A 24,604-nucleotide genomic window follows, 5' to 3' on the forward strand; every position below is an offset into this window, starting at 1 on the left:
TTATGTAAGATGCCAGCACAAAGATAGTCTCCTGACAGCCGTAAAAAGAGTATACTTCTACATCCCTCTTAAAAAATACACAAATATGCATACACATATCAACTATGCAAAGAAACATAACTTAGAGTGGTTGCTTTTCAGTGCTCACACTATCAGTGGTTTGTAGTCTGCTGCTTTATGTTTCTTTGTATTTCCCAGAATTTCCTTAGTGGAGTTCATTGCTGTTTTACATACCCCTAAAAAGTAAAAGAAGCACTGGGAAAATTCAAACTAAGGAGCATGTGTAAGAGATAATAATGAAACATTACAAAACATTTGCGAGGGACAAAATACACTAGGCACTGTGTTCCTAGCTTACCTACTGAACCTCATTGTAGAAATTACAGGGAAGAGGGGAGCCGGGGTGGCTCAGCCCGTTAAGCATCCGGCTTCGGCTCAGGTTATGATCTCGCAGTTCGTGAGTTTGAGCCCCACGTCAGGCTCTTTGATGACAGCTCAGAGCCTGGAGCCTGCTTCAAATTCTGTGTCTCCCTCTTTCTGTGCCCTTTCTCTGCTCACACTCTGTCTGTCTCTTAAAAATACATAAACATTAAACAATAAAAATTATAGGGAAGAAAGAGTATGCTTTTTAATAAAGTGTTAGCTCTTTTACTCAATGTAGTAAATAAATACTAAATTTGCCAGTATTTCACATTAAAGTGAAAGACTTCGAGTGCCCAGTGCATACAGTTAATCCTGAAAATAATATTTTTAATATTTTCAAAAGCTGAGGACAATCAGAAAATTTCCTGCTTGGGTACCACTTTTTTTTTTTCCTCTTCTTAGCATTTTCACTGAAGATTTCTTCTTGGTTTGTTAATAGGTCGAGCAGTACCATAATGTCATCTTCCATGGCCCCGAAGGAAGTTTGCAAGACTACATAGCACATCAGCTTGCACTCTGCATGAAGGTAAGTACCCATTACACCTATCCCCCCCTTTTCCTTGAAAGCAGGAACTAATTGCTCGTTTCTTATCACAGCACAGACAAATGGCTGCAGGATTCACCTGTGAAATAGTGAGAGCCGAAGTGGATGCTGGTTTCTCCAAGGAACAGCTAATAGACCTGTTCATCAATAGTGGTAAGACCCTTCCAGCAGACTGAGTTGTGGTAACCGAAGGGCATGATCTTCAGTGATGCTGTTAAAAGGAAATAAGCTTTCTTTCTAAGGGGTAAATTTAAGTTGACTTCTCGATTATCCAACAGCTATGGGATGAGAAGGAACACTTGCAAAAGAATTTATTTTTGTGTTTCTGGCATTGCATTGATTGCTTATCCCACATTTTCTCCCCCCGCCCCCATCTTTTGTTTGTAAATCATTATCCGTTGTGAGCATTCTATGTAACTGGCACCAGAGGTATACTAAGGGAGGAGGTGTTGGGAGCCGTCCATCCTAGCAGGACTAAGTATTGTGCCACTGATGCTGTTTAGAATTGTATGGTGATGATAAAAAGTAGATAGATTTTTGGTATTATTCATAAGTTCTCTACAACCAAAGCACCCATATTGAAGCACCTGAGGTAAACTGCTTTCTCCACCTAACCCTCGGCGTGTCATTGACTGGCATTTTGCTAAACATATTACACACGGTAATTAATTCATTTAGTCTCTACAACAGCCCTGTGCCAGTAAGTAACTTACCTGTTTCAAACATGAAGAAACTGGCACGGAAGAGGTTTGGTATCTTGCCACAAGTACAGAGTGGCAGAACCAGGATTAAACACGTTTATTAATATAACTTTTTCATGATCTTTCTGTCTCAGGCTCCAGAGTTTAACACACAAAGCTTGATCACAGGTGGCTTTAGCATACCCTGCAGAGCACAGCATGGCTAGCAACTCCGACATGAAACCGCAATGGACCAGACTCCAGTCTTCAAAGGCTCAAGGCCACAGAGACCCCTGGGGAGAGGGTGCAGGGACTTGGTGGGGGTGGGGTGGGGGGGGAGGGGAGACAGTTGCAAGATCAGTGGTGGATGAGTTGAAATGCAAATTCAAATCTTTTAAGTGTGTCTGTCTCACCTTTGGAGCCGTGATCAAGGACTAGGTCAACCTTAGGAAGAAGGAAATAACAGCAGCTTTTAAGTCAAGAAATAAAGTTAAGAGGCAGGTTTGGGGAAGAACTGAGATCCCACAGACCTAGAAGCACATTTTAAGGACAGGAAAATCCCACTAGAATCTGAATGTTACTATAGCGCATGAGGTCAGTCTTTGATCAGAAACTAGTGAAAATTGGCTGCAGAAAGCTGTTTTCTCTGCTGCTGTTACTAATAATCACTAGCTTGTATTAAGCTCTGACTCTGGTCGGCCCTATTCTAAATACCCTGATTTAAAAACATGAAAAAACATTTGAAACAGGAGGTTTGAGTACCTTGCCCGAACAAGCCACAGCTAGGACACAGCCAAGCAGGACTGAAACCGTTACTGAGCCTGCCCTTAATCACTGCCAGCCACTGCTCCTTACAAACTCTTCTGTGCCAAAATTTCTATTTCCCCCACTTAGTCCTATAACAAAAGCCCACTACATTTTTTCCAATTTTCAGTCTTGTTTCATCTCAAAGTAAGAAGCTAAAATATTTTGTTCTCACTCTGTCAGGGCAGATAGCAAGTACAGACTGAATTCTCTCTGCTCTAAGCTTAGAGACCTAAAAAAAAAAAAAAAAGTGGAGAGCAGTGAATCCGCTCATAAAGGATGGCAGAGGTGACGAGGAGCACACCATTTCTAAACCTATGTGCGTGGGGCAGCATCTTAGGACCTCCTCTTCCTAATTCCCGGTCTCTCGGCCCCTCCCACTTGAAATCCGGTCTTGGCTTGACAACCTGAATGTCCACAGGTGCCAAGAGGCCACATTCAAGGGTGAAGCACTCTGGCTGGGGCTGCGGGGGGCGGGGAGGCATGTCTCCATCTACAGGAGGGCAGCGGCTCTCAGCTGCAGCAGCTAGTTGCTTTCTGCAGTGCAGATCCAGTGTCGTGTGGTCTTGTGACTCTTAAGAGATCTATTTTAGTGAAAATGTAGGATTTTCTTCTTTCAATGTTGTCAGTTATTTCAATTTTCAAAGCAACATGAGGACCGTGTGGAACTCCCAGGTCCTCTCATTCATAGACTCCTCATCCTTCTCCCAGGTCACGTCCTGCCAGGGGGGTCCTGGCATAACTTTTTATCCATCCCTTTGGCACCATCCTACCGTTTGCCCCCTTTTCCTGTATTTCCTCTATTTTCCTGTAAGTGGCTGCTCTGTCTACAGCTTCTCCTCCTCGAACTTCCTTCACAGGCAGTCATACCTTTGGTTAAGCTGTCTTTGATCCCTGCCCCGCACATCCCTCCAGCGCCCACTGAACTAAGGTAATGGCATTCAAGGCCTTCCATTCGTAGACATTGATTCACCTGACTGGCTTATCTGACCCTTCTTTTTTGTTTTTTAAATTGAGGTATAATCGAGATATATAGCATTGTGTAAGTTTAAGGTGTTGACTTGATACACTTAGATGTTGGGAAATAATTACTGTAACGTTAGCTATACCTCTGTTACCTCACATAATTACAATTTTTTTGTGTGTGGTAAGAGGACTTTCTTAGTAACTTTCAAGTATGTGATACAATATTGTTAATTATAGTCACCATGCAGTACATTAGATCTCCAGAAGTACTCATTTTCTAACTGAAATTTTATATCCTTTGATCTCTAGTTCCCTCACCCTCACCCCAAGCCCTTGCCAACCACCATTTTACTCTGCATAAGTTTGGCTTTTTTAGATTCCCCATGTAAGTGATATCATACACTACTTGTCTTTCTCTAACTCTGTTAGCATAATACCCTCAAGGTCCACCATGTTGTTCAAAACGGCAAGATTTTCTTTCTCATTGAGTAATATTCCACCGTATGGATATACCACATTTTCTTTATCTGTTCATCTGTTGGCACTTAGGTTCTTTTCATATCTTGGCTATTGTGAATAATGATGCAATGAACATGGGGGTGCAGATAACTCTCCGAGATCCTGATTTCATTTCCTCTGGGTATATATACCCAGAAGTGGGATTGCTGGACAGCATGGTATTTTGCATTTTTTGAGGCACCTCCATGGTGTTTAACATAATGGCTGCACCAGTTTACATCCCCACTACCAGTGCTCCAGAGGTTCCCTTTCCTCCACATTCTTGCCAAAACTTGTTATCTACTGTCTTTCTGATGACATCCATTTTGACTGGTGTGAGGTGATGTCTCATCGTGGTTTGGTTTTGCATTTCCCTGATCATTAGTGATCTAATACATCTTTTCATGGACTTGTGGGCCATTTGTATATCTCTTTTTTTTTTTTTTCAACGTTTATTTATTTTTGGGACAGAGAGAGAGCATGAACGGGCGAGGGGCAGAGAGAGAGGGAGACACAGAATCGGAAACAGGCTCCAGGCTCTGAGCCATCAGCCCAGAGCCCGACGCGGGGCTCGAACTCACGGACCGCGAGATCGTGACCTGGCTGAAGTCGGACGCTTAACCGACTGCACCACCCAGGCGCCCCTGTATATCTCTTTTAGAATATCTGACCCTTTTAAAATAGCGTCAGTGCTCCAAGAATATGCTGTTTCTTTTTTTACAAAGTGTCCTTTGCTTTTCTACTCTCCGTGTCTTAGTTCATGCTGCAGCTTTCATCTGAATGATAAACACACAACCCCCTGCCCCCCCCCAAAATGCACACTGTGACTACCACATTGCAGGTGCTATGCACAGTATTATTGGGCAGTACTGATTAAAACAGACATGGCTTTTGCCCTTCCAGAAACCATAGACAAAGCCCCTATTAAAATGCTCTAAGGACACTTCAAATGAAAGCTTCTCTGATCCCTCCAGATACTTCTCCCTCTAATGAACGTCATTAGATTTGGTTTATGCCTGTGTCCCACCTAACTGTAGGTCAAGGCATTGAGGGGTATTATTTGAACTCTTGCCGTGGTCCACTCACGCATATTGTGAAGGCTAGTACTATACCCAGTTCTATTTCACCTTGTACACTGATGGCTAACGAATACTTGCTGATGAGTGGGTGAATCTGATAGAGGAAATAGCATGGGCAAAGACCAAGGGAATGCTAGTCACATGTCATCTTCAGGTACCAGCAAGTGCAAGCTGCTTACGGTAGATTTAAAAAGAGTTAGGTGAAAGAGTGCAGAAGTTGATAACGGAGCAGGTGATGACAGGGCATAAAGATAGAGTGAACTGGAGTTTCAAAATGAAGTTTTTAGACAGCTGACTGAGGCAAAAAAAAATCCCCATTTTAGCTATCCGTTTGTGTAGGAAATGGTGTATCATCTTTAAATAGGACAGGAGTTTATTCTTTATGTGGCTTAGCAATTTGTGATTATCAACTGTCTTTTTTTTTCTCTTTTTAATAACAAAGACACAAATACAGGTTCATCTGCTAAGACCTTGAATGCAGTTGTCCAAGTTAAGCACCGGAGCATATCATACATGCCTCCGTGCCCAGTCAGCTGAATCTGGTTCTGTGTCTCATCTCCACTTCCCGCTCTCTTCCCCCCACCTGTCATTTCTTGCTCAAGTGACTGTGGGGGCCCATCACTAACCCTTCTTATTTCTGCTGGTCACTCCCTCACAAGCCTCTACAGCTCCCAGAGGGTTCACTCCACAGGCCAAGCTACTCTTGTCAGCGCCCTGCTGTTAGAGCCCATCGACTGCAGGGTAAACACTGCCCTTCTCTGAATGTGTGTCAGAAACATTGGGGTGTGGCCTCTGATCTTCCTTGCTGCTGTCCACCTTTATCTCCTAAGAACTCGGTCCACTGTGCCCATCGTTTTCTCCCCAGGAACCACTGCTGTTGACTGGTGACCAATGGAGAGGTCACAGAGAAAGTGCACTTTAAGTAGAGTGGATGGGGAGACGTTCGGGGCTTTTGAGCGGGGCAAGGGAATCTAACAGGAGCCAAAGGGAAGGAGCCTTCGGCTGGGTGTGGTGTCACCTCTTTTGTAGTGCGGAAAGCACGCAACAGGGAATGTCCTTTTGGTCAAGAGGTGATGGGAAAAGGCAGAGAGTAGAGAAGGCAGAGGTCTGGATGAGGGAAGAAGGGGTTCCTAGGCTGTTCAGCTGCAGCTCTTAGAATACTGAGGGGATAGGAATTATCTGTCAGTTATTCTTTCTTTTTCACCAAGAAATTAAACTGATCAAATTATGACTGCAAGTAAGGGCTATACTGATTTGCAAAGAATATGTTTATTCCTGTCGTTTAACCTTATCTTCTCTACAGGAAGAGATTTAAACTACTTGGATGAGGCTGGGCCAGCACGTTGAACTTTAATCTTCCATTATACACAGCACACATATTACCTCATTTGCTCCTCTACAACCGCAGGAGCAAGCCAGCAAGGAGAGTCACAGAGAATGAATAAAAGAAATGTATGAGCAAAAGATACAAGAAGGAAGAGTAGCAAACGTATGTTAAATAATTAGCTTTAAGAAGCTAAAACTGATATGGAGATTAAAATGCTTCCCATGAACAGAAGAAGGTAGAACAGAAGAACACATTTTAAAAAAAGACCTCACACAGTTGCCACCAATGGTTATATTGTTGTTTATTTTAAAATAACCTCTTCTTTTTCATATTGCCTTTCATGGGAGACAGTCATGGCACATAGCTCTGTTATTTGGTAAAAAGGGTGTGAATGTGTATTAGAATTGGGTCATTTTGCCACAGTGTAAGTTATGTAGTTAGATCAGTAAGACAGATACAACTTCCTGGCACATAAGATTTTAAAAAGTAAGGAAAAAAATGTTTTCAACGCTAGACTGGTGTTTGAAAGTAACACTTAGAATTCTTGAGAGAACTTTCCTTTTCAGAAGTAATGAAGATAGAATTACCGTAGTCCTAGTAGGAGAATATGGTCATTGGAGTCCACATAACTGAGTTTATGTCCTTGGACGCTGTGTTACTTGAGGCTCTTTGAAGGTTTGCCCCTTGCTTCTCATCTGGACTCAGAGCATCACCCCTGCAGAGCCTTCTCTTAAGTGGACTGTGAAAGATGGGCTGTTCTCCATCCCGAGGGGGAGATTATGGACTTGTGGTCACTTGAGATGCACTTTAGAGCTTGGATTTAACTGTAAATGTGGTAGGTTAATTGTTTTTAAGCCAACAAGTATTGCTCTAGAACTAACTCTCCAGAACTTTTAATGCAAGGGCATGCAAACCTGGACTTAGCCCTGAGCCCTGTGGCCATGGGGGGTGTCTGATTGAGATGCCAACCTGCAGGAGAGGATTAGGGCTGACACAGCCTGTAAAGTTGGAAGGAAAAAAGGACAAAAGGAATAGATTCATTTCAGAAATAGAACTTTGAAGTAGCATAAGGCAAGGGAATCTGAATGGCTGGCTTTCCGGCAACAGGTTAAAAGAAATCTCCAGCTATAATATGGGGTGGGTGGCTTCCTTTCATCTCTGTAGACCCTGATCAGAGGCTGGTTAATCCTTCAAACTGGAAACTTCCTGCCCCTGGGGTTGGTTAATACATTAGGCCCAAAACTCTGTCAAATGACCTGAAATAGACACGTACTATTCCACAAATAAAATTTACCTTTGAACCAACTTATTTAAGGATGTTGAACTTAAGTAGTTAGAGAAGTAGGTGTTACTGAAAAAATGAGGTAATGAGACTGGCAGTGTTGAAGACAGAGCTTTCCACCAAAGAAACCCAGTCTATTTGACCCTTGGTCAGTACCTCACGGGACACCAGGATAAACAAAGATGAGGTGCAACCCAGCTGAACTGCTGTGAACAGCAGCCTACCCCCTTTTTGTCTAGGGCACAAGCTGTCCATTTAATGTGCGATTAATTGACGAGCAATACAGCCCTCGCTTGTGGACCCAATAGAATGTTAAGCCTCTCTCCAAAGACCTCCAGCACTCCTATAAACTCATTCGCTTTTTTCTCCAGCCTGAATTCTCCCTGGTTGCTCTCATGCTTGTGTCCCACCACCTGCTAGACATCTCTGAAAGGATGCCTAACTCATCAGATACGTCAGACCTGAAACATCACCCCCACCCACACCCCAAGTACGCTCTTGATTCATGTGCTCTCTGCCTCCATGATCTGTACAACCTCTTCTCTGCTGGGACTTCGGCGGGGCCCTGCCCTTCTCTCAAGACAGTCAGCCCCTGGGTCTTACTGACTCCATCTCAAACACCGTTTTGTTCAGTGCCTCGGCCCTGAACAAATGCTCAGTCCAATGCCCTGGTTGAGGCTCCCATTACTTCATCAATCAGAGCCTGTGTGTTTTTCTGTTTCTTTCCTCTCCAGGTGTTCTTTGCACCGGAGTGAGATTTCAAAGCACAAATCAAGTCCTGTTTATCCCCCTCCTTAGACACTTCCATGGCTTCCCAGAGCTGGTGGCTTCTCCCTCCCAAGACGACATTCTAGGTCTTCCACTTGTCATTTGTGGCCGGGTTCTGAGGCTTCATATCATCAAGTCTCACCTCAGGCCGCACACAAAATACTGATGGCCCAGCCCGGACCACGTGAGTCAGAACATCTGCGGCTGGGTCCCAGGGGATGTTTCCCGGCAGCCCAGTCTGCCACACTGCTGCTGTCCACAGCTGCGGCTACTTGATCCCATTCCATAGATGTGACTCCACCCCCAGTCCCAGCCCATCATGGTAGGAGGTACGTATCAGCCTCGAGTTCACCATGATGCCCTCTTGCAGCTGTTCTCACCTTGACTTGATGCCTTAGTCCCTTCTAGGACTGAGCCCTGCCCTGCCTCCTTCTGTGCCAGTGTCATTTCTTACAACTAGTAAGCTTACCCGTCTCCTAAGCTATTAAGATGCTATTCCTTGTAATGGTTGCATTTTAAAGTGCCACATCCCCCGGTTAGAATCAGTCATCTCTGGTATGCCATAGCACTTAGCAAGAGAGATACAGCAGTGGGGGCAGTGGGGGGCAGTGGATGAGCATCTGTTAAAATGCAGGTACATGTTGCTACAGATAGATTTTGACTGGATGCCAGCTTCAGAGCCACTGGAGGTAGCTGTACATTCAGTATAGATCAAGGAAAAGCTGGAGGTCTTCAGTCCTTGGTGGAAAGGAGGTAAACCTACCATTCAACTTGGTCTGTTCTTTATCACTAGGTAGAAGAGGTTTATTTATCACTGTTGTTTTAATGAACTATAGATAGATCACACTTGCACAGTGAATGTATTTCTAAAGGACATTTGAATGCTGCGAAGCACAGATTTTTAGCACTTTTTTACTAAATAGCTGTGTTGAAGGGGATCAGACACACACACACACATCAGACACTAGTGTTAACAGCCCCCACAAAGCAACTAAATTGAGAGGTGGCTGTTACTGTTTCTAGTTTTCTAGTTTTAAAGCTTCATAGCATGCAGAAGAGCTATTTCAGTCTCAGAAGAGATTCATTTACAATGTTCTAGGAGTTCTCTTGAAAGTGAAAATGCATTGTGTCTGTAGTAACGAGGGGGAATCGAGTATAACCCATTGTGAGTATTTGTGAAAAGTGGGATACTTGGTAAAATTACTCTCAGGTATTTTAAAGTGATCTCTTTTTCTCAAGGTTAATTTGGCTAAGACTGAGGCATCTCAGAATCTTAAAAATTAAAAAGTGATCTTAATTTCAGTTAGTTCACTGGTGTATCAGAAGTAGTGTATACATTGTAAATACAGTATTAACATTTGAGTGCTTAGGTTCTAGGCATATGTCAAGTACATTCTGTCTACAGACGTACTCGTTTCCTACATATAATCGTAATCTTCCATTTACTTTCCAGCTTTCATTTTGGGTCAGTATACAGTTTAGTCCCCCCATCTTAGTAGGAGGTCCATTGAGATTAGATTCAGGAGCCCTAGTCCTTCTTTACAACTGTTGGCTGAAACCCCAGTCAAACCACTTGAACCTCTCTGAGGTCTGTAAAATGAGAGAGAATTCATCTGCTTACCTTTGAGGTCCTGTCTCCATAATTTGATGAATATTCCTCATATGTGTAATTTAAAAGGTCATTTAAGGGCTTCTGGCTTTCTGTATTATGAAATATACATCCATAAAATACATACTTATGTATTTATATTTATAGATAAGTGAATATTTTTTGCAGTTTATTTATTTTGAGAGAGGCAGAGACAGCACAAGTAGGGAAGGGGCAGAGAGAGAGAAGGAGAGAGAGAATCCCAAGCAGGATCCGTGTTGTCAGTGCAAAGCCTGATTCAGGGCTTGAACCCACGAGCTGTGAGATCATGACCTGTGCTGAAACCAAGAGTCAGAAACTTAACTGACTGAGCCACCCAGCACCCCTAATGAATAATTTTAAATAAAATAACCGTTTAGCCACTGACCAGGCCAAGAGATAGATTATTCCCAGCTTCCCGAAAGTGACTGTGTGCCCCATTCCTGTTCACAAGTTTTTCCTTCTATAGGTAACCACTAGTCCATCTTTTCAGACTTTATTTTTTTATTTATTTTTTTTTAAATTTTTTTTTCAACGTTTTTATTTATTTTTGGGACAGAGAGAGACAGAGCATGAACGGGGGAGGGGCAGAGAGAGAGAGAGGGAGACACAGAATCGGAAACAGGCTCCAGGCTCCGAGCCGTCAGCCCAGAGCCCGACGCGGGGCTCGAACTCACGGACCGCGAGATCGTGACCTGGCTGAAGTCGGATGCTTAACCGACGGCGCCACCCAGGCGCCCCACAGACTTTATTTTTTTAAGTTTATTTATTTATTTTGAGAGAGAGAGAGAGAGAGAAAGTGAGCATGAACAGGGGAGGGACAGAGAGAGAGAGAGGGAGACAGAGGGAATCACAAGTAGGCTGCATGCTCAGTGCTGAGCCTAATGTGGGGCTTAGTCTCAGGACAGTGAGATCATGACCTGAGCCGAAACCAAGAGTTGGATGTTTAACAGACTGAGCCCCCCAGACGCCCCCCAGACTTTCATTTTTAAAAAGTTTTTCTTAAAATTTATTTTTGAGTGAGTGAGTGAGAGAGGCAGAGCCCGAGTGGGGGAGGGGCAGAGAGAGAGAGAGAGAGGGAGACACAGAATCCCAAGCAGGATCGAGTCTCCGAGTGTCAGCCCAGAGCCCGATGCGGGGCTCGAACTCAAGAACTGTGAGATGATGATCTGAGTTGAAGCCAGATGCTTAACCTACTGAGCCACCCAGACACCCCAGACTTTCATTTTTAACACAGTTCATACAGGTTTTTGTAAAAACTTTAATCACTAAATTTTGTTTCTGACCACAGCTTGTCTGATCCCAGTGAAACAGTCTCCTGTTAATAAGAAAATCATCATCATCTTAGAGAATTTGGAAAAATCTTCATTGTCTGAGTTACTAGGGGACTTTCTGGCACCTCTGGAAAATCGCAGCACTGAAAGCCCCTGGACTTTTCAAAAAGGTAATAAATGGCAAGACCATGCCCAGAAAGAAGCAAGCTTCTGTGAGATTATTGTAATCATTCTCTTGCTCAGATTTCGAGTTGCACCTCTTGTTCTTTCTTAGACTTACTTTACTCTGCATGGTCCCATCGTATGGCTTACCGAGGTTGGGCCATTGCTTTTGGTTTGTTTTAGGAAACGGAACGTCTGAATGTTACTACTTTCATGAGAACTGCTTTCTGATGGGAACCATTGCCAAGGCCTGTCTGCAGGGCTCCGACTTACTGGTACAGCAGCATTTCCGCTGGGTTCAGCTGCGGTGGGACGGTGAGCCCATGCAGGGGCTGCTGCAGAGGTTCCTACGGAGGAAAGTAGTGAATAAGGTAACAACCTGAGCTGCAGCATGCCTCCTGGAGAAGGGGTGTTAGCGTCTGGGGGCCTGGGTGGGAGTTCTACCGCTAAGTGACTGTGCAGCCTTGGTCAAGGAAAAATTTCAGATATTCAAGGATTAAATAAGATAACACATAAAACAGAACAGTTTCTGGACTGTGTTAAGTAAAAAAAAAAAAAAAAGAAGAAGGAAAGAAAACAAAAAGCAAATAGGTTTTACTGTTGTTATTAACTGTTCTCAAGGAGTCTCTCCACGTTCTAAATGCTATAGATGGCTAGATTAGGAAATTGACCACTGGTTTTAAGAATAGCTGCCACTTCCTTGGAGTCTTCACCATTATCCATCCACTCAAGCCAGTTTCAATATGTTACTGCTATACCGTGCTATAAGAAATATAAAAAAAAGTCACATGAACATTAAAATTCTCTAGCTTTAGACACATTTTCAAGAGTGAGTAGAACTAGTTCAGTGATTGTTTTGGAATAAAATATTCTGTAGCCCCCAAATAACAAAATCAACTTAGTGCCGACCAAATTTAGGACATTACTATTTAATTACTTTAGTGCCGACCAAATTTAGGACATTACTATTTAATTACTATACTTAAATCGAGCCAGTATGAGTGTCAGCTTTGATTTGATGGTACCGTGAGCTTGATTACTAAGACTTTATCCCTTAATCTAGCCCAACAGGCCACATTTGGAAGACAGTATCTTCTATCACAATATTTTAAGCTGCAGATAACACAATACCCGCCGCTACCTACTTCACAAAAAGAGGCTTTTTTCCCCTCTATAACCAGGTGTCTTGTGGCAGATATCGGTGACTTCTGTTCACCTCTGTGATGTCAGGTCCTGGGTCTGGGGGAGTCTCTTGACCTCCCTTCAAGATGGCAGGATGTCAGCCAGGCTTAGGCACCACACAAAATCAGAGGCAGGAATCTGGATGCTACTTCAGATAAGAGAGCTTTGGCCTTCTCAGTTTCTTTCTCACGGAGCAAAGGATCTTTTTCTGAAACCCCCAGAAACAGAAGGCTTTCCCTACATGTGTCATTAATCAGAACTGGTTTTTTGCCCACCCCTTTGCCCCAGACCATGGCGAGACTTCTACCTTCTCTACCAAGTACCTGAACAAAATTCTGTGTCTGTTGTGTTAGAGTGTGTGAATGTGCACACATTTGTGGGTGCAGGATTGGGAGGAGAGTGAGGAGAAATACAGAGTGGGAGCGGTTCTGATAATTCAGTGAGCTGTGCTTGCTTGCCAGTAGTGATTTGAGTTAGTATTTGAAATTTCTAATTTAATCAGAGAAATTTTCTACCCCAACTATGTTGAAGACTGTTGGCTGGTAATAAATACATGCTTTTGACCAAAGCCAGGCCATCGTATGATGACCACCAGTAGGAAGAAAGATGAGGTAACAGCCATCATAGTTGTGTAGCTTTTCATATTATTGATGCTTCCATTAATTTTATCATTAATATTTAAATCTCTTTGCCAAAAAATTCGCATAAATAATCACAAAAGATACTCATTCTTTTTAAAGCCTTTATTTTTTTATAAGAGCAGTTTTAGATTGCAATAAAATTGAGAGGAAGATACCCAGATTTGCCAATACTTCCTGCTCCCATACATGTATCGTCTCCCCTCGTCATCAACATCCCTCACCAGAATGGTACATTTCTACCAAGAACGAACCTATATTGAATCTTGATCACCCAAAGTCAATAATTTACCTCAGGGAAAAACACGCAAGCTTCACGAATTTGCACGTCATCCTTGCCCAGGGGTCATGCTGGTCTCTGAAAACTACCAGTTTTATTCTGTAGATGTGGAACTATTTCAGGTAAAGTGTACCCCCCCCACACACACACATACCCAGTTCTCTGATACACGTAGTTTGTGAAGGATTTATTTTAGTTATTTTGAAAAGTAAGTTCCAAGCTTTAAGCTGTGCTTTTTTCTCCACTGTGTTTGAGAATGGAAACAAGGGGTGTGCCATGAAGAACAGGAAGGCAGAAGGGTAATGCCTTTCACTTAGCAAGAATCACTACAAGGAGGTTAATAAAACAGATTCCTTGGGTACATGTATGATGGGCATGAGAGGCTCCTGCCAACATCAGAAATCTCCTAACCACAGAACAGGACCCAAGCTTTGGGGGCACTTACACATTTGCTGGCACTTGATCACAGTTTCTTCGTACAATTCCTTCAAGGAATAGAAGTCAAGAGGCCTTTCAGGACAATACCAGGCATCCTACTAGCATTTAATAAACAATAATTATACCTTTATTAATAAGTAAATATTCAGTTGTCATTAATTGTAGTACATGATCTCATTCTTGCTGGAAGAATATCAGAAAAAGAGAAATATGATTGTTCTTCTTTTGAACAGAAGGGAAATTATGAGATCCCAAAGCCTCATGTAACATACTCATATCATTTTAACAGAGCTGTGGGGATCACTGAACCACTCTTTCATTTTGGCCAAATTATATCCCTTCAAGTAGGACCTAGCCATATTCATAGACTGTCCCTTGTCTTAATATCATAATTACTTGCTAAAACAGATTTATATGAATCTTATAAAATACTGAGTTAACAGCCATATCTGACTTTTTAAATAATTGAAGGATATTTTGCCTAATACTAAAGAAATCTTTGTCCTTTTGTGAACCCTCTGTACTACAAATTTTGATTCTGTAAAATATAAATCTAAAAAGAACCTCTACCATCAAAGCCTGTATGTTCTATACTGGTGTTTAAAATTTGCATGTTTAAAAAATTTGGAAACAAATTTCTTTATGCCAGCAGAGCTGTGTACATTTTGATGAGGTTTGCATTTTATCTGAGACCTTTTTTCTAGGGAAATTAAATACGAGGCGAACATGCCACAGATCCAGGTGTACCATCTTGTCACTTAACCCAAATATTGCAATAGCTAATGTCACTTTTTGCTTTATGAAATCAAAATCCTTTTGAACACTATGTGCAAGTCCCTGTGAGGTACTTTGTATGCATGTGAATAATAATTTCTTCCACAATTGATATTTAAGAATTTGTGTAAGGTTTCTTGGTCGTCTTGCTGCTCTTTTGTGTCTGAACCCTTTCATTTTGCCTCATCAGCTGCAGGTCTGAACCTCATGCTAACACACTTGATATTGTGGATTAGCTGTCCCTCCCCCAGCCCCTCAGGCAGATCAGATCCAGCTTCATTTTTGTTTTATAGTTTTAAATGTTTGTATTTTTAATTTGTGAACTGTTAAAAACAGAAGGAAAGGAATCACTGTTCTAAGCCAAGCCCCATGTTCGGCCTCTCTGTCTCCGTAGTTCAGAGGTCAGGTGCCCTCTCCCTGTGATCCTGTGTGCAAGACTGTCGACTGGGCCCTGGCTGTCTGGCGCCAGCTCAACTCCTGCCTGGCCCGCTTGGGCACACCTGAAGCACTTCTGGGGCCAAAGTATTTCCTGTCTTGTCCCATAGTCCCAGGACATGCCCAAGCGACAGTGAAGTAAGTGTCATTTCTCCTTATTTACCTGTGTATTGATTTACTTACTTACTTACTTACTTACTTACTTATTTATTTATTTATTTATTTATTTATTTATTTTTGAGACAGAGAGAGACAGAGCATGAACGGGGGAGGGGCAGAAAGAGAGGGAGACACAGAATCTGAAACAGGCTCCAGGCTCTGAGCTGTCAGCACAGAGCCCGACGCGGGGCTCGAACTCACGGACCGTGTGATCATGACCTGAGCTGAAGTCGGACGCTTAACCGACTGAGCCACCCAGGTGCCCCCTTATTTACCTATTTAAAATAGAGCCTTAGCGGGGCACCTAGGTGGCTCAGTCCATTAAGCGTCCGACTCTTGGTTTCGGCTCAGGTCGTGATCTTACAGTTTGTGGGTCCGAGCCCTGCAGCGGGCTCTATGCTGTCAGCACATATCCTTTCTTTCCCTTTCTCTCTGCCCCTCCCTTGCTCGCTTGTGTGTGCTCTTGCACCCTTGTCTCTCAGATAAATAAACTACATTAAATTAAAATTAAAATAAAGCCATGGTAATGTTTGGGACCTGTGAGAGCCAGCATGCTGAAGGGCCACCTTGTATCACCTCCTGTCATCAACATGGAGTGGCAGAGCTCTGTGCTTCCTGTCAGAGGATGACCAAGACTTACCTGTTGGGTAGCTCCTAAGGAAACTGTTTTTACTAAGACCTAGTAAGTAGTAGTTTCCATCTGTCAGAGAAGGCTCCTTGGAATCCTGTTCAACACGTAGTGCTGTGTCTCCTGGTAAAGGCCTACCTGAGATATTCATCAAGGATCCTGTAACCAAGAACAAAAGCGTGCATTCTATTGATGAATTAAAAAGCTTCCTCCTCTATTAATGAGACTTAAATACTCACCATGTTTTCCTTTGTAACAGCTCACGAGAATAGATATATTAATAATAAGGTTAATGAAATAGCAAATCAGGAGGAAAAAATTCATCACAGTCCAACTTAGTAAGGTTCTGTGATTGACTGTTAGCATTGAGTCTGTCTTTCTGGCATCCCGGGCAGAAATCCATTTCGGAAAGCAGAGGATACAGACAATCTATCTTTTCTACGGTAACAAACTGTCAATTTCAAAACAGCTAATTGGGGGAAAGGAAGAATTACAATATTAAAATATATACAGCATTTTCTTGCTAAAGAACAGAGATACATTTATTCATATAATTGCCTCTTTTGTCATCAGTGTTAAATTTAAGCATTTTTCACATCCAGAGTCTAAGGATTCTTAGGAGCTAATTTTGGCCTTTCCTATCTGAAGCACAGTCTTCGCCGGCAACTGTAGAGGTTCTGAGATGTTCACCCTATTTGCAGGCCAACGGGTCAGGCTGCCGCAAGTGCACAATGCTGGATCAGGGGCCAAGGACTTCATTATTCACAGTGTGGCCCCAGCCAGCACTCCATATTTGCATTGGTTTTCCTAGCTCCACAGGTCCCAGGGGATGATGCATGGTGGCCCATGGATGCTGGCTTTGCCTCACCACTGCCCAACAATGGGCTTAGGAATGCCCCCATCCCCTGGGGGGGGGGGGGGTGCTAGCAAATCCACCCACCCTTTGCCCTGGAAGGAAACATCACTTTTCTTATCCTAGTAAGGAAATAAATCTGCCTCCTGCTCCAGATGGAGACACCATCTCTATCTTCCAAGGCTGTTTGCCATACTAACGTCCTTAAAAAGATAGTCCAGAACTAAAGTGGACACTAAATGTGCAAAAATGCCATGGAGGATTATCTCCCAACAACCCTCTTAAGGAAGTGTGTTTTGTTTTGTTTTTTTAAATCAAAGCCTGCCATCTTTACCCCGTTAGCACCTGTAGGAGTACCTGTGCAAGTTTGACTCATGCTACAGAACACCAGACTTTTGTCTGTATTCCCTTATTACAGTTTTTTTCCTCTTGAATTACATATCATTAGACATTAACAGAGAGCTTAAAATAGAGAGATGCTTGATACCTGGGTAAAAGTTTTAACAGTCTTGAAAGGCGTGTGCTGATACCTAATGGTTTTGAAAACTTTGCTGTACGAGGAGATGTAGTTTAGTTTCTACAGCCTTTAATCAAGTGTCTTTTATTTTTAATGTTGCAACAAAGTGTAATCTTTTTTGAAGGAATTTTAATTGCTATTGGATGCCCGATACTTGGGTAAAGTCCTGCTACTACAGCTGTTACTGCAAAGAGTCCATCTTAGGAGACAGCTGGTTGACCCCATCCCTGCTCTGCAGGGCTAAGCCCACCTACATGCAGACACTGAGACTTTGCCTTGGGGTAGACAGATTTAATTTGCCACTGATGATAAGATATACCCCAGTTTCAGAAATATTAGAAGATATGTGTCTTATTAAGAAAATATGGCAAGTAAGCTTCAGCTATTTAGACATACACTTCCAGGAAATATTTTTTGTAAACTTCTGCCTATAAATTTACCTTCCTTTCCATGTATTTTATTCATGCATTCATTCAGTCCACACTTAAGCACTGATAACTGCTCTCAGTGATTTTATAAAACAGTTTTTTTTAATACACATTGTATTTCTGAGGCAAAATGTCACTTATTCAAATGTTACTTATTTCAAAACTACCTATGAAAGGTAGCATATCTGTAGAAACACTTAGTGTTTTCTCCATGCTCTTCAAACTTGTCCTTTGTAGTATGGTGTGTGATTTGAGAGAGGTCGGGTCCTAACTGTGAACCGCCCTTCTCTTGCAAGGTGGATGGCTAAGCTGTGGAATGCTATCATTGCACCCAGAGTTCAAGAAGCAATATTGTCAAGAGCCTCTGTGAAAAGACAACCTGGCTTGGGGCTGGCAACTGCTAAAAAACACCCCAGCCAAGGACAGCAGGCTGTGGTTAAAGCTGCTCTCAGCATCTTGCTCAATAAAGCCGTGCTGCATGGCTGTCCCCTCCCGAGAGCAGGTACAGGGTTGGTGCTGGGAGGGGAGGGAAGGGGAGGAAACTGCCTCTTATATAATACTGGTTTGCATTTGTTACTAGGGAGCGATTTTTTCCTTCTTTGTAAGTAAAGAAATTACGTCGACTCAATGTATATTTCATACCATTGTTTCAGAACTCACGCTCTCCAAATTACTGGCTCATGTTTAAATTGCAGATCTCCAAGTGAATTTTGTTGGTTCACAGCATCCCTGCTTGGGTATTAAGCACAGCCATGATTCTGAAGAGTAATTTCTTGGAGAATTGCAATTGTTCTGTTTTGCCTGACTGAAACCACATTATCATTAACTTCCTTTTGGCAAAACGTGATTTGTGTTGTTTCAGAGCTGGACCAGCACGCGGCTGATTTCAGAGGAGGAAGTTTCCCTCTCTCTATAGTTTCAAGTTACCACAGTTACAGCAAGAAGAAAGGAGAGAGCGGTGCCTGGAGAAAAGTGAGCACCAGTCCTCGCAAGAAGTCTGGCCGCTTCTCTCCACCCTCCTGGAATAAGCCGGGCCTGAGTGAGGAAGGTGAGGGAGGCGTCTGTGCTGCCTGGAGGAGCGTGGGCACTAGTGATCGGGTTTCTGATTGCAAATGTGCTTTTGAGTTTTTCAATGCATATTTTCATAGAACTAACAGGGAGTAGTAGGTACATTTCCAAAACTATTTGGGAGAAATACTTGTTTGTTTTTTGTGGCATCCACAACTAAATCTATATAGTTTTCTCCTTTTGTGTGTCTAAAAGCCACATATATTTCTTGAAGTATGTGAATAGACATATTTGATACCAGTTTAAGGCCTTTATGAGTGAATCAGTTTTAACTATTTCTTGTTCATATATTGTACCATGTGCCAGGCTCTATTCTATACATTGGAAATAGAGCAGAGAAAACACAAAAATCCCTACCCTCTTAGAGTTTACATTCTAATAAATCATCAGAGATTCAATATAATGGAAGATCATCTATAAAAAAGATAGAAGTTCTCATTCTGCCAAGATATAACGCATTTACTTCTGGTGTTAGACCTATTCATTTTGGCTTTGATAATAGGGTAGTCAACAATTATACAAATTATAAATGTCTTCTCTAAAGGAAATCCTTACTTGAGTAAGATAGAAAAGATGTTCCAACCTCTATGCACTGTGGATTTCTGAGAGAAATTAACTGTAGGTCTTCAGGAGCCCCACCCCTACCCCCAACATATCCTGTTGTGTATAATTTAATGGCAATGTTATAGCAGTAGAGTTGCTACAAAAGAGAACATTATGCCTAACATCTTGAAACAAGAAAAATTGCTTTTGTTCTTTAATGTATTTTCATACTTAAGCTCGTATTTTGTTGATTTTTAATATTAATACATGAGGTAATTATAAACTCCAGCAAGTTGTGTGTCTGTAAACGTGAGGAATTTTTTTTTTTTTTTAATGATTGAATAGAAACTCACTGAATAAATTGAGAGTCTACTTATACTTTTTTAAGGTAAATGTTGCCATTATTTCCCAAAGTTACAGTGTTTGATTCAGGGAGTAAAGTCATTAGACTGCAGCCCCTAATATGGCCTGGAGACTCCCGAGGCGACCTTCTGCAGTAAGGACTAATACCTCCCTCTTATTTATCCCTATGTATATTGCAGAAGAGCTCGAACGTGAGTATTATCCTCTCCATTTCCAGGTAACAACACTGAGGTTCAGAAACCCTTGGCTGTGTGTCCAGATCACCTCTTCTGGAAACATGGGGATCTGCAGTCCATGTTTTTGTTTCTTGCAAGTCCAGTGCTGTTTTCCTCCATCCATGTCACTTTAATCCCATGGTACATGGAATAATTCATAAACACTCCAGATAGGAGTCATCCAGGCTCTTCACTATTAGTGCCAAGTTTGTTACAGTTTCTATAGGGTTTAAAACCAGCTTCTTGCTTGAGCCAAATAATTATCTAAATAATAAGCATTGTCAATAGCTTATATTTTTATAGCACTGACAAAATCAATAAAATGAATATGAATGTAGAGCAACATTATGGAAAGAAACTCAGAAAACTGTTACATAAAATATTTAAAAGTTAAAAAAATTATAAATGATTTGATGTTTATATTCAATAATTATACTCTTTGGAACATGAAACCTTATTTGAAAGAATAATAAAATTGTGTGCAACCACAGCATACACGGACATCAACAGAGATTTATAGAATCCAAGAACTAATTCTACAAAGTAAAATTCATGGGTCAGTGGTTAGGAGAATAAACCACTAACTGGTTAAGTACCAAACATACCTCTCTGGTTATTTCATTTTTTATAATGGTAAAGTTTTTTCCCAGTAACTCCATTTGATAAAGGATTATTGCAGTCTTTGGGTTGATAGTTTTTTTGATGCCATAATAGAAACCCCTTTGCATTCTGTACAGATAAGTAGGGATGACCATAACGTTTGATAAAGACACAACCTTTTTTTCTCCAGACCTAAAATAGGTCACCAGCTTCCGGAGGCAGGAGCCAAGCCCAGGTGCCTATATGGTAATAAGGGAAAGCCGCTAGTCCACCTCTCTGACAATGACAACAAAAGTATGGGGAAAAAACTAGTATGGAGATTATCTCTGATGATCTGCTCTTCATGAGGATATATTCAATTCAACTTCTCAAATCATTCTTTAAAGATCATTTGTGCTGGCAGCATTCGTACAATTTTGGAAGAGGGACCATTCATTTGTAACAGCAGTGCCTGGGCAGGAAGCTACATCCAGAGCTACTGCCCTGAGGAAAAACGCCTCAAGACATAGATTCAATCCAAAAACCGTACCAAAGTGCAGAATCCATAGTCTGTTTCTTTTTATTTTATTTATTTATTTTTTTTTTTCAACATTTATTTATTTTTGGGACAGAGAGAGACAGAGCATGAACGGGCGAGGGGCAGAGAGAGAGGGAGACACAGAATCGGAAACAGGCTCCAGGCTCTGAGCCATCAGCCCAGAGCCCGACGCGGGGCTCGAACTCACGGACCGCGAGATCGTGACCTGGCTGAAGTTGGACGCTTAACCCACTGCGCCACCCAGGCGCCCCATAGTCTGTTTCTTTTTAGTACAGAGTTCAAGATGCACAGGGACAATGATTCATTCTATTGGTAATTTTACTGTATTTTTCTTTGAACAGGTATCAGAATTAAAGCTGTGTCTCAGCAGAATTGTAATAGGAATGCTTCCCTGTCAAAACAAAAGTAAGTTTCCCTTTAAGTTGGAGCAAATGATACGTGTTCCCATTATTTGTACAGCTATAATAGCGTTAAAATAATTTTTTTAAAAAATGGAGGTCATTCATTAAACTGAAATCTAAATGAATGTGTAATGGTAGGACAATTTTCCCTTGTAAGTTCTTTGGCCTAATAATCAAATTGACATAAAACAGATTACCAGAAGAAAAATTAATTTCCTATGTAGGGGAGCCCCAAAGATAGGAGACTTGGCAAGTCGGGCTGTTGAGGCTTATATGCCATTCTTAGCTAAGGAATGAGATAGGGGCCTGGGGTGCTTCACAGGACGCCAAGAGCAGATGCTTGCCTGCCAGATAGGTATTTCAGATAAAAGTTATCTCTGGTAATAGCTCTTTCTGGACCAGCCCCCAATCTAAATTCTTTTAGGTACTTAAGGGAGAGGTAGAAGTTTTTCTTGAGTCAGCTGGGTCTTGATTGACTTCACATCAAAATAACCCACATGCCAGAGTGACACATTTTGGGATGGCATAGTCTCCCCTTCAGATGAAATTAAAAAAAACATGTTCTTTGGGGCGCCTGGGTGGTGCAGTCGGTTAAGCGTCCGACTTCAGCCAGGTCACGATCTCGCGGTCCGTGAGTTCGAGCCCCGCATCAGGCTCTGGGCTGATGGCTCGGAGCCTGGAGCCTGTTTCCGATTCTGTGTCTCCTTCTCTCTCTGCCCCTCCCCCGTTCATGCTCTGTCTCTCTCTGTCCCCAAAATAAGTAAATGTTGAAAAAAAATTAAAAAAAAAAATAACAAGTGTTGATAAGGATGTGGAGAAAAGGGAACCCTCGTGAATGGTTGGGTGGGAATGTCAATTGGGAAATTGTATGGAGGTTCTTCAAAAAATTAAAAATAGAGGGGCGCCTGGGTGGCGCAGTCGGTTAAGCGTCCGACTTCAGCCAGGTCACGATCTCGCGGTCCGTGAGTTCGAGCCCCACGTCGGGCTCTGGGCTGATGGCTCAGAGCCTGGAGCCCGTTTCCGATTCTGTGTCTCCCTCTCTCTCTGCCCCTCCCCCGTTCATGCTCTGTCTCTCTCTGTCCCAAAAATAAATAAACGTTGGAAAAAAAAAAAAAACAAAAAAACAAAAAACATGTTCTTTAAGCTCAACCTAAACCCTTTTTTGCTTTTAGTTTGTTGAAAAGGTCAGAATCATTATTGGCTTCATTTTTCATCTAACTTGATCATCATTAATGCATTTGACATAAAGATCTGATAAAACCCTACATTTGTGAACTTTTAAACAGGCTTTAGAGGAGTGATTTTTTTTAAATACTAGATTTATAGAAACTTGCTTTTAGGTGCTAAATGTTTAAAGTGATCATTTTATTTTCTTAGGTTGCTTGTACGGAATTGATTGGTTCAGCTTACAGATTTTGAGGTACAAACGCTTGGTTAATCATAGAATAGAAATGTTAGGGCAGTCTGTAAATAGCTCTCTGTTGTAACCCAATAAATTGTGTGCCCTGTCACTTGACAGGTAACATTTAGAACGCTGGTTCACAGAATTACAGAAATGGGGTGTAAAGAGAGAGAAGATTGATAAGGGAAACCATACCAGATGCTTCTTTCTGCCAGACACACTGCTAACTCCATTATATATAGCAGCCCATGTGAGTTCCCCAGTAACTCTATAATACAGATACAAGGAATCCATTACAGCAAAGGGAACCCAGAAACTAAACTGTTCAGGAGGCAGAAAAGAAATGTGACCCATGGCCATGCTGCTAGTAAGCGGTAGAGCCAAGTTTGAAATTCAGATTTGTTTGAGTGTATCACACTGCCCCCTTCTTCCACAGTATTTAGTGTCTCAGTTTCATTTAGGCTTGGAGAAAGGGAAGAAAAGGGAACAGTAAGGAGACCGGAATGATGTAAACCAAGTGGATTTCTCAGTGAATAAAATTTTATCTTATTGAGAAGTATTTTGAGTGGGAGTTACCAAAATTGTAGGAGAGTGAGTTGTGCCATCAAATGACATTTTAAAATCCTTTTAAAAGGATATTTAAAAACTCTTTTCTTACCCCACACCAAACCCCCAAAACTGGATTGTGGTTCCCACTTTGAAAAACTCTTTTCTGAACTTTGTATTAGGTCTTTAGAGAATGATCTATCATTGACATTGAATTTGGATCAGAGACTCTCTCTGGGTTCAGATGATGAAGCAGACCTTGTCAAGGAACTTCAGAGTATGTGCTCCAGCAGATCTGAATCTGATATAAGCAAGGTAAGCAGTACAAATGGGGGACGACGTTGAATGGCTTGCCCAACAGAAGAGAGATTGCTTTTTTGTGTGTGTTTATTTATTATTGAGAGAAAGAGAGAAAGAATGCTAGTGGGGGAGGGGCAGAGAATCGAGACAGAATGCGAAGCAGGCTCCAGGCTCTGAGCACACAACCTGACGCAGGGCTTGATCTCACAAGCAGTGAGATCATGACCTGAACCAAAGTTGGACGCTTAAGCGACTGAGCCACCCAGGCCACCCCAGAAGAGAGAATTCTTAGAACCAACACTCATTCTCTGAAAGAAATTCCTTATTGAATAGTATGGTTAATGCTCCAAATCAAACCATCCTTACCTGGCTTCAAAAAGCTTTTTCTTCCAAAATATCTTTTCTAAAATAATGGAGTTCTCTTTAGTACAGCCTGTTTTCCAAACTCTTCTGAAACACCTGAGGTTAAAATTGCAGCGCATTCAGGCAGCATTAGGTTACCCAGGCTTTTTTTTCCCTTTTTCCTAAGGTTGGCATATAAGTCATCTGTCCGTAAGAGAGCATCACAGCAGACTCATGTTATAGACACAGGAACAGCCACAACTTTCCTTACAAATAAGAAAATTGGGCCTGTATAATCCATGTAGTCATAGTCTTTAAGCTGTGAAAATTGAGATCCAAATATAGAAATCAGTGACCCAGATTCACAAAGGTGATTTCACCAGCATCAAGCGCAACCTGTTTTGGGACTCTTTGAGCTGCAGCAAATCTAACCAGACTTACATTATGAATGCCCTTTACGTGAAAGGGAGGATAAGCAGGTGGTTATAATGTGCAGGTTCCAATGAAAGACTCAGCTCTT

General features: G+C 41.9%; 1 protein-coding gene across 9 annotated transcripts in view; it reads left to right on the forward strand.

Annotated features, from left to right (window-relative positions):
• CTTNBP2 (cortactin binding protein 2) overlaps positions 1-24,604 on the forward strand; it is a 150,147-nt gene that overhangs the window by 119,751 nt on the left and 5,792 nt on the right. For 5 of the 9 annotated variants that reach the window (XM_040472150.1, XM_040472152.1, XM_040472151.1 and 2 more), the window contains 9 exons: positions 863-949; positions 1,021-1,120; positions 11,290-11,442; positions 11,618-11,805; positions 15,141-15,319; positions 18,063-18,268; positions 18,629-18,814; positions 21,435-21,498; positions 23,625-23,757. In XM_040472150.1, coding sequence (XP_040328084.1) covers positions 863-949; positions 1,021-1,120; positions 11,290-11,442; positions 11,618-11,805; positions 15,141-15,319; positions 18,063-18,268; positions 18,629-18,814; positions 21,435-21,498; positions 23,625-23,757 — 1,296 coding nt within the window. The other 4 variants (XM_040472155.1, XM_040472156.1, XM_040472154.1 and 1 more) reach the window with 4 other exon arrangements.

This window comes from Herpailurus yagouaroundi, unplaced genomic scaffold, assembly GCF_014898765.1.
Source record: "Herpailurus yagouaroundi ecotype Mexico unplaced genomic scaffold, PumYag 100, whole genome shotgun sequence".
Taxonomy (NCBI): Eukaryota; Metazoa; Chordata; class Mammalia; order Carnivora; family Felidae; genus Herpailurus; species Herpailurus yagouaroundi.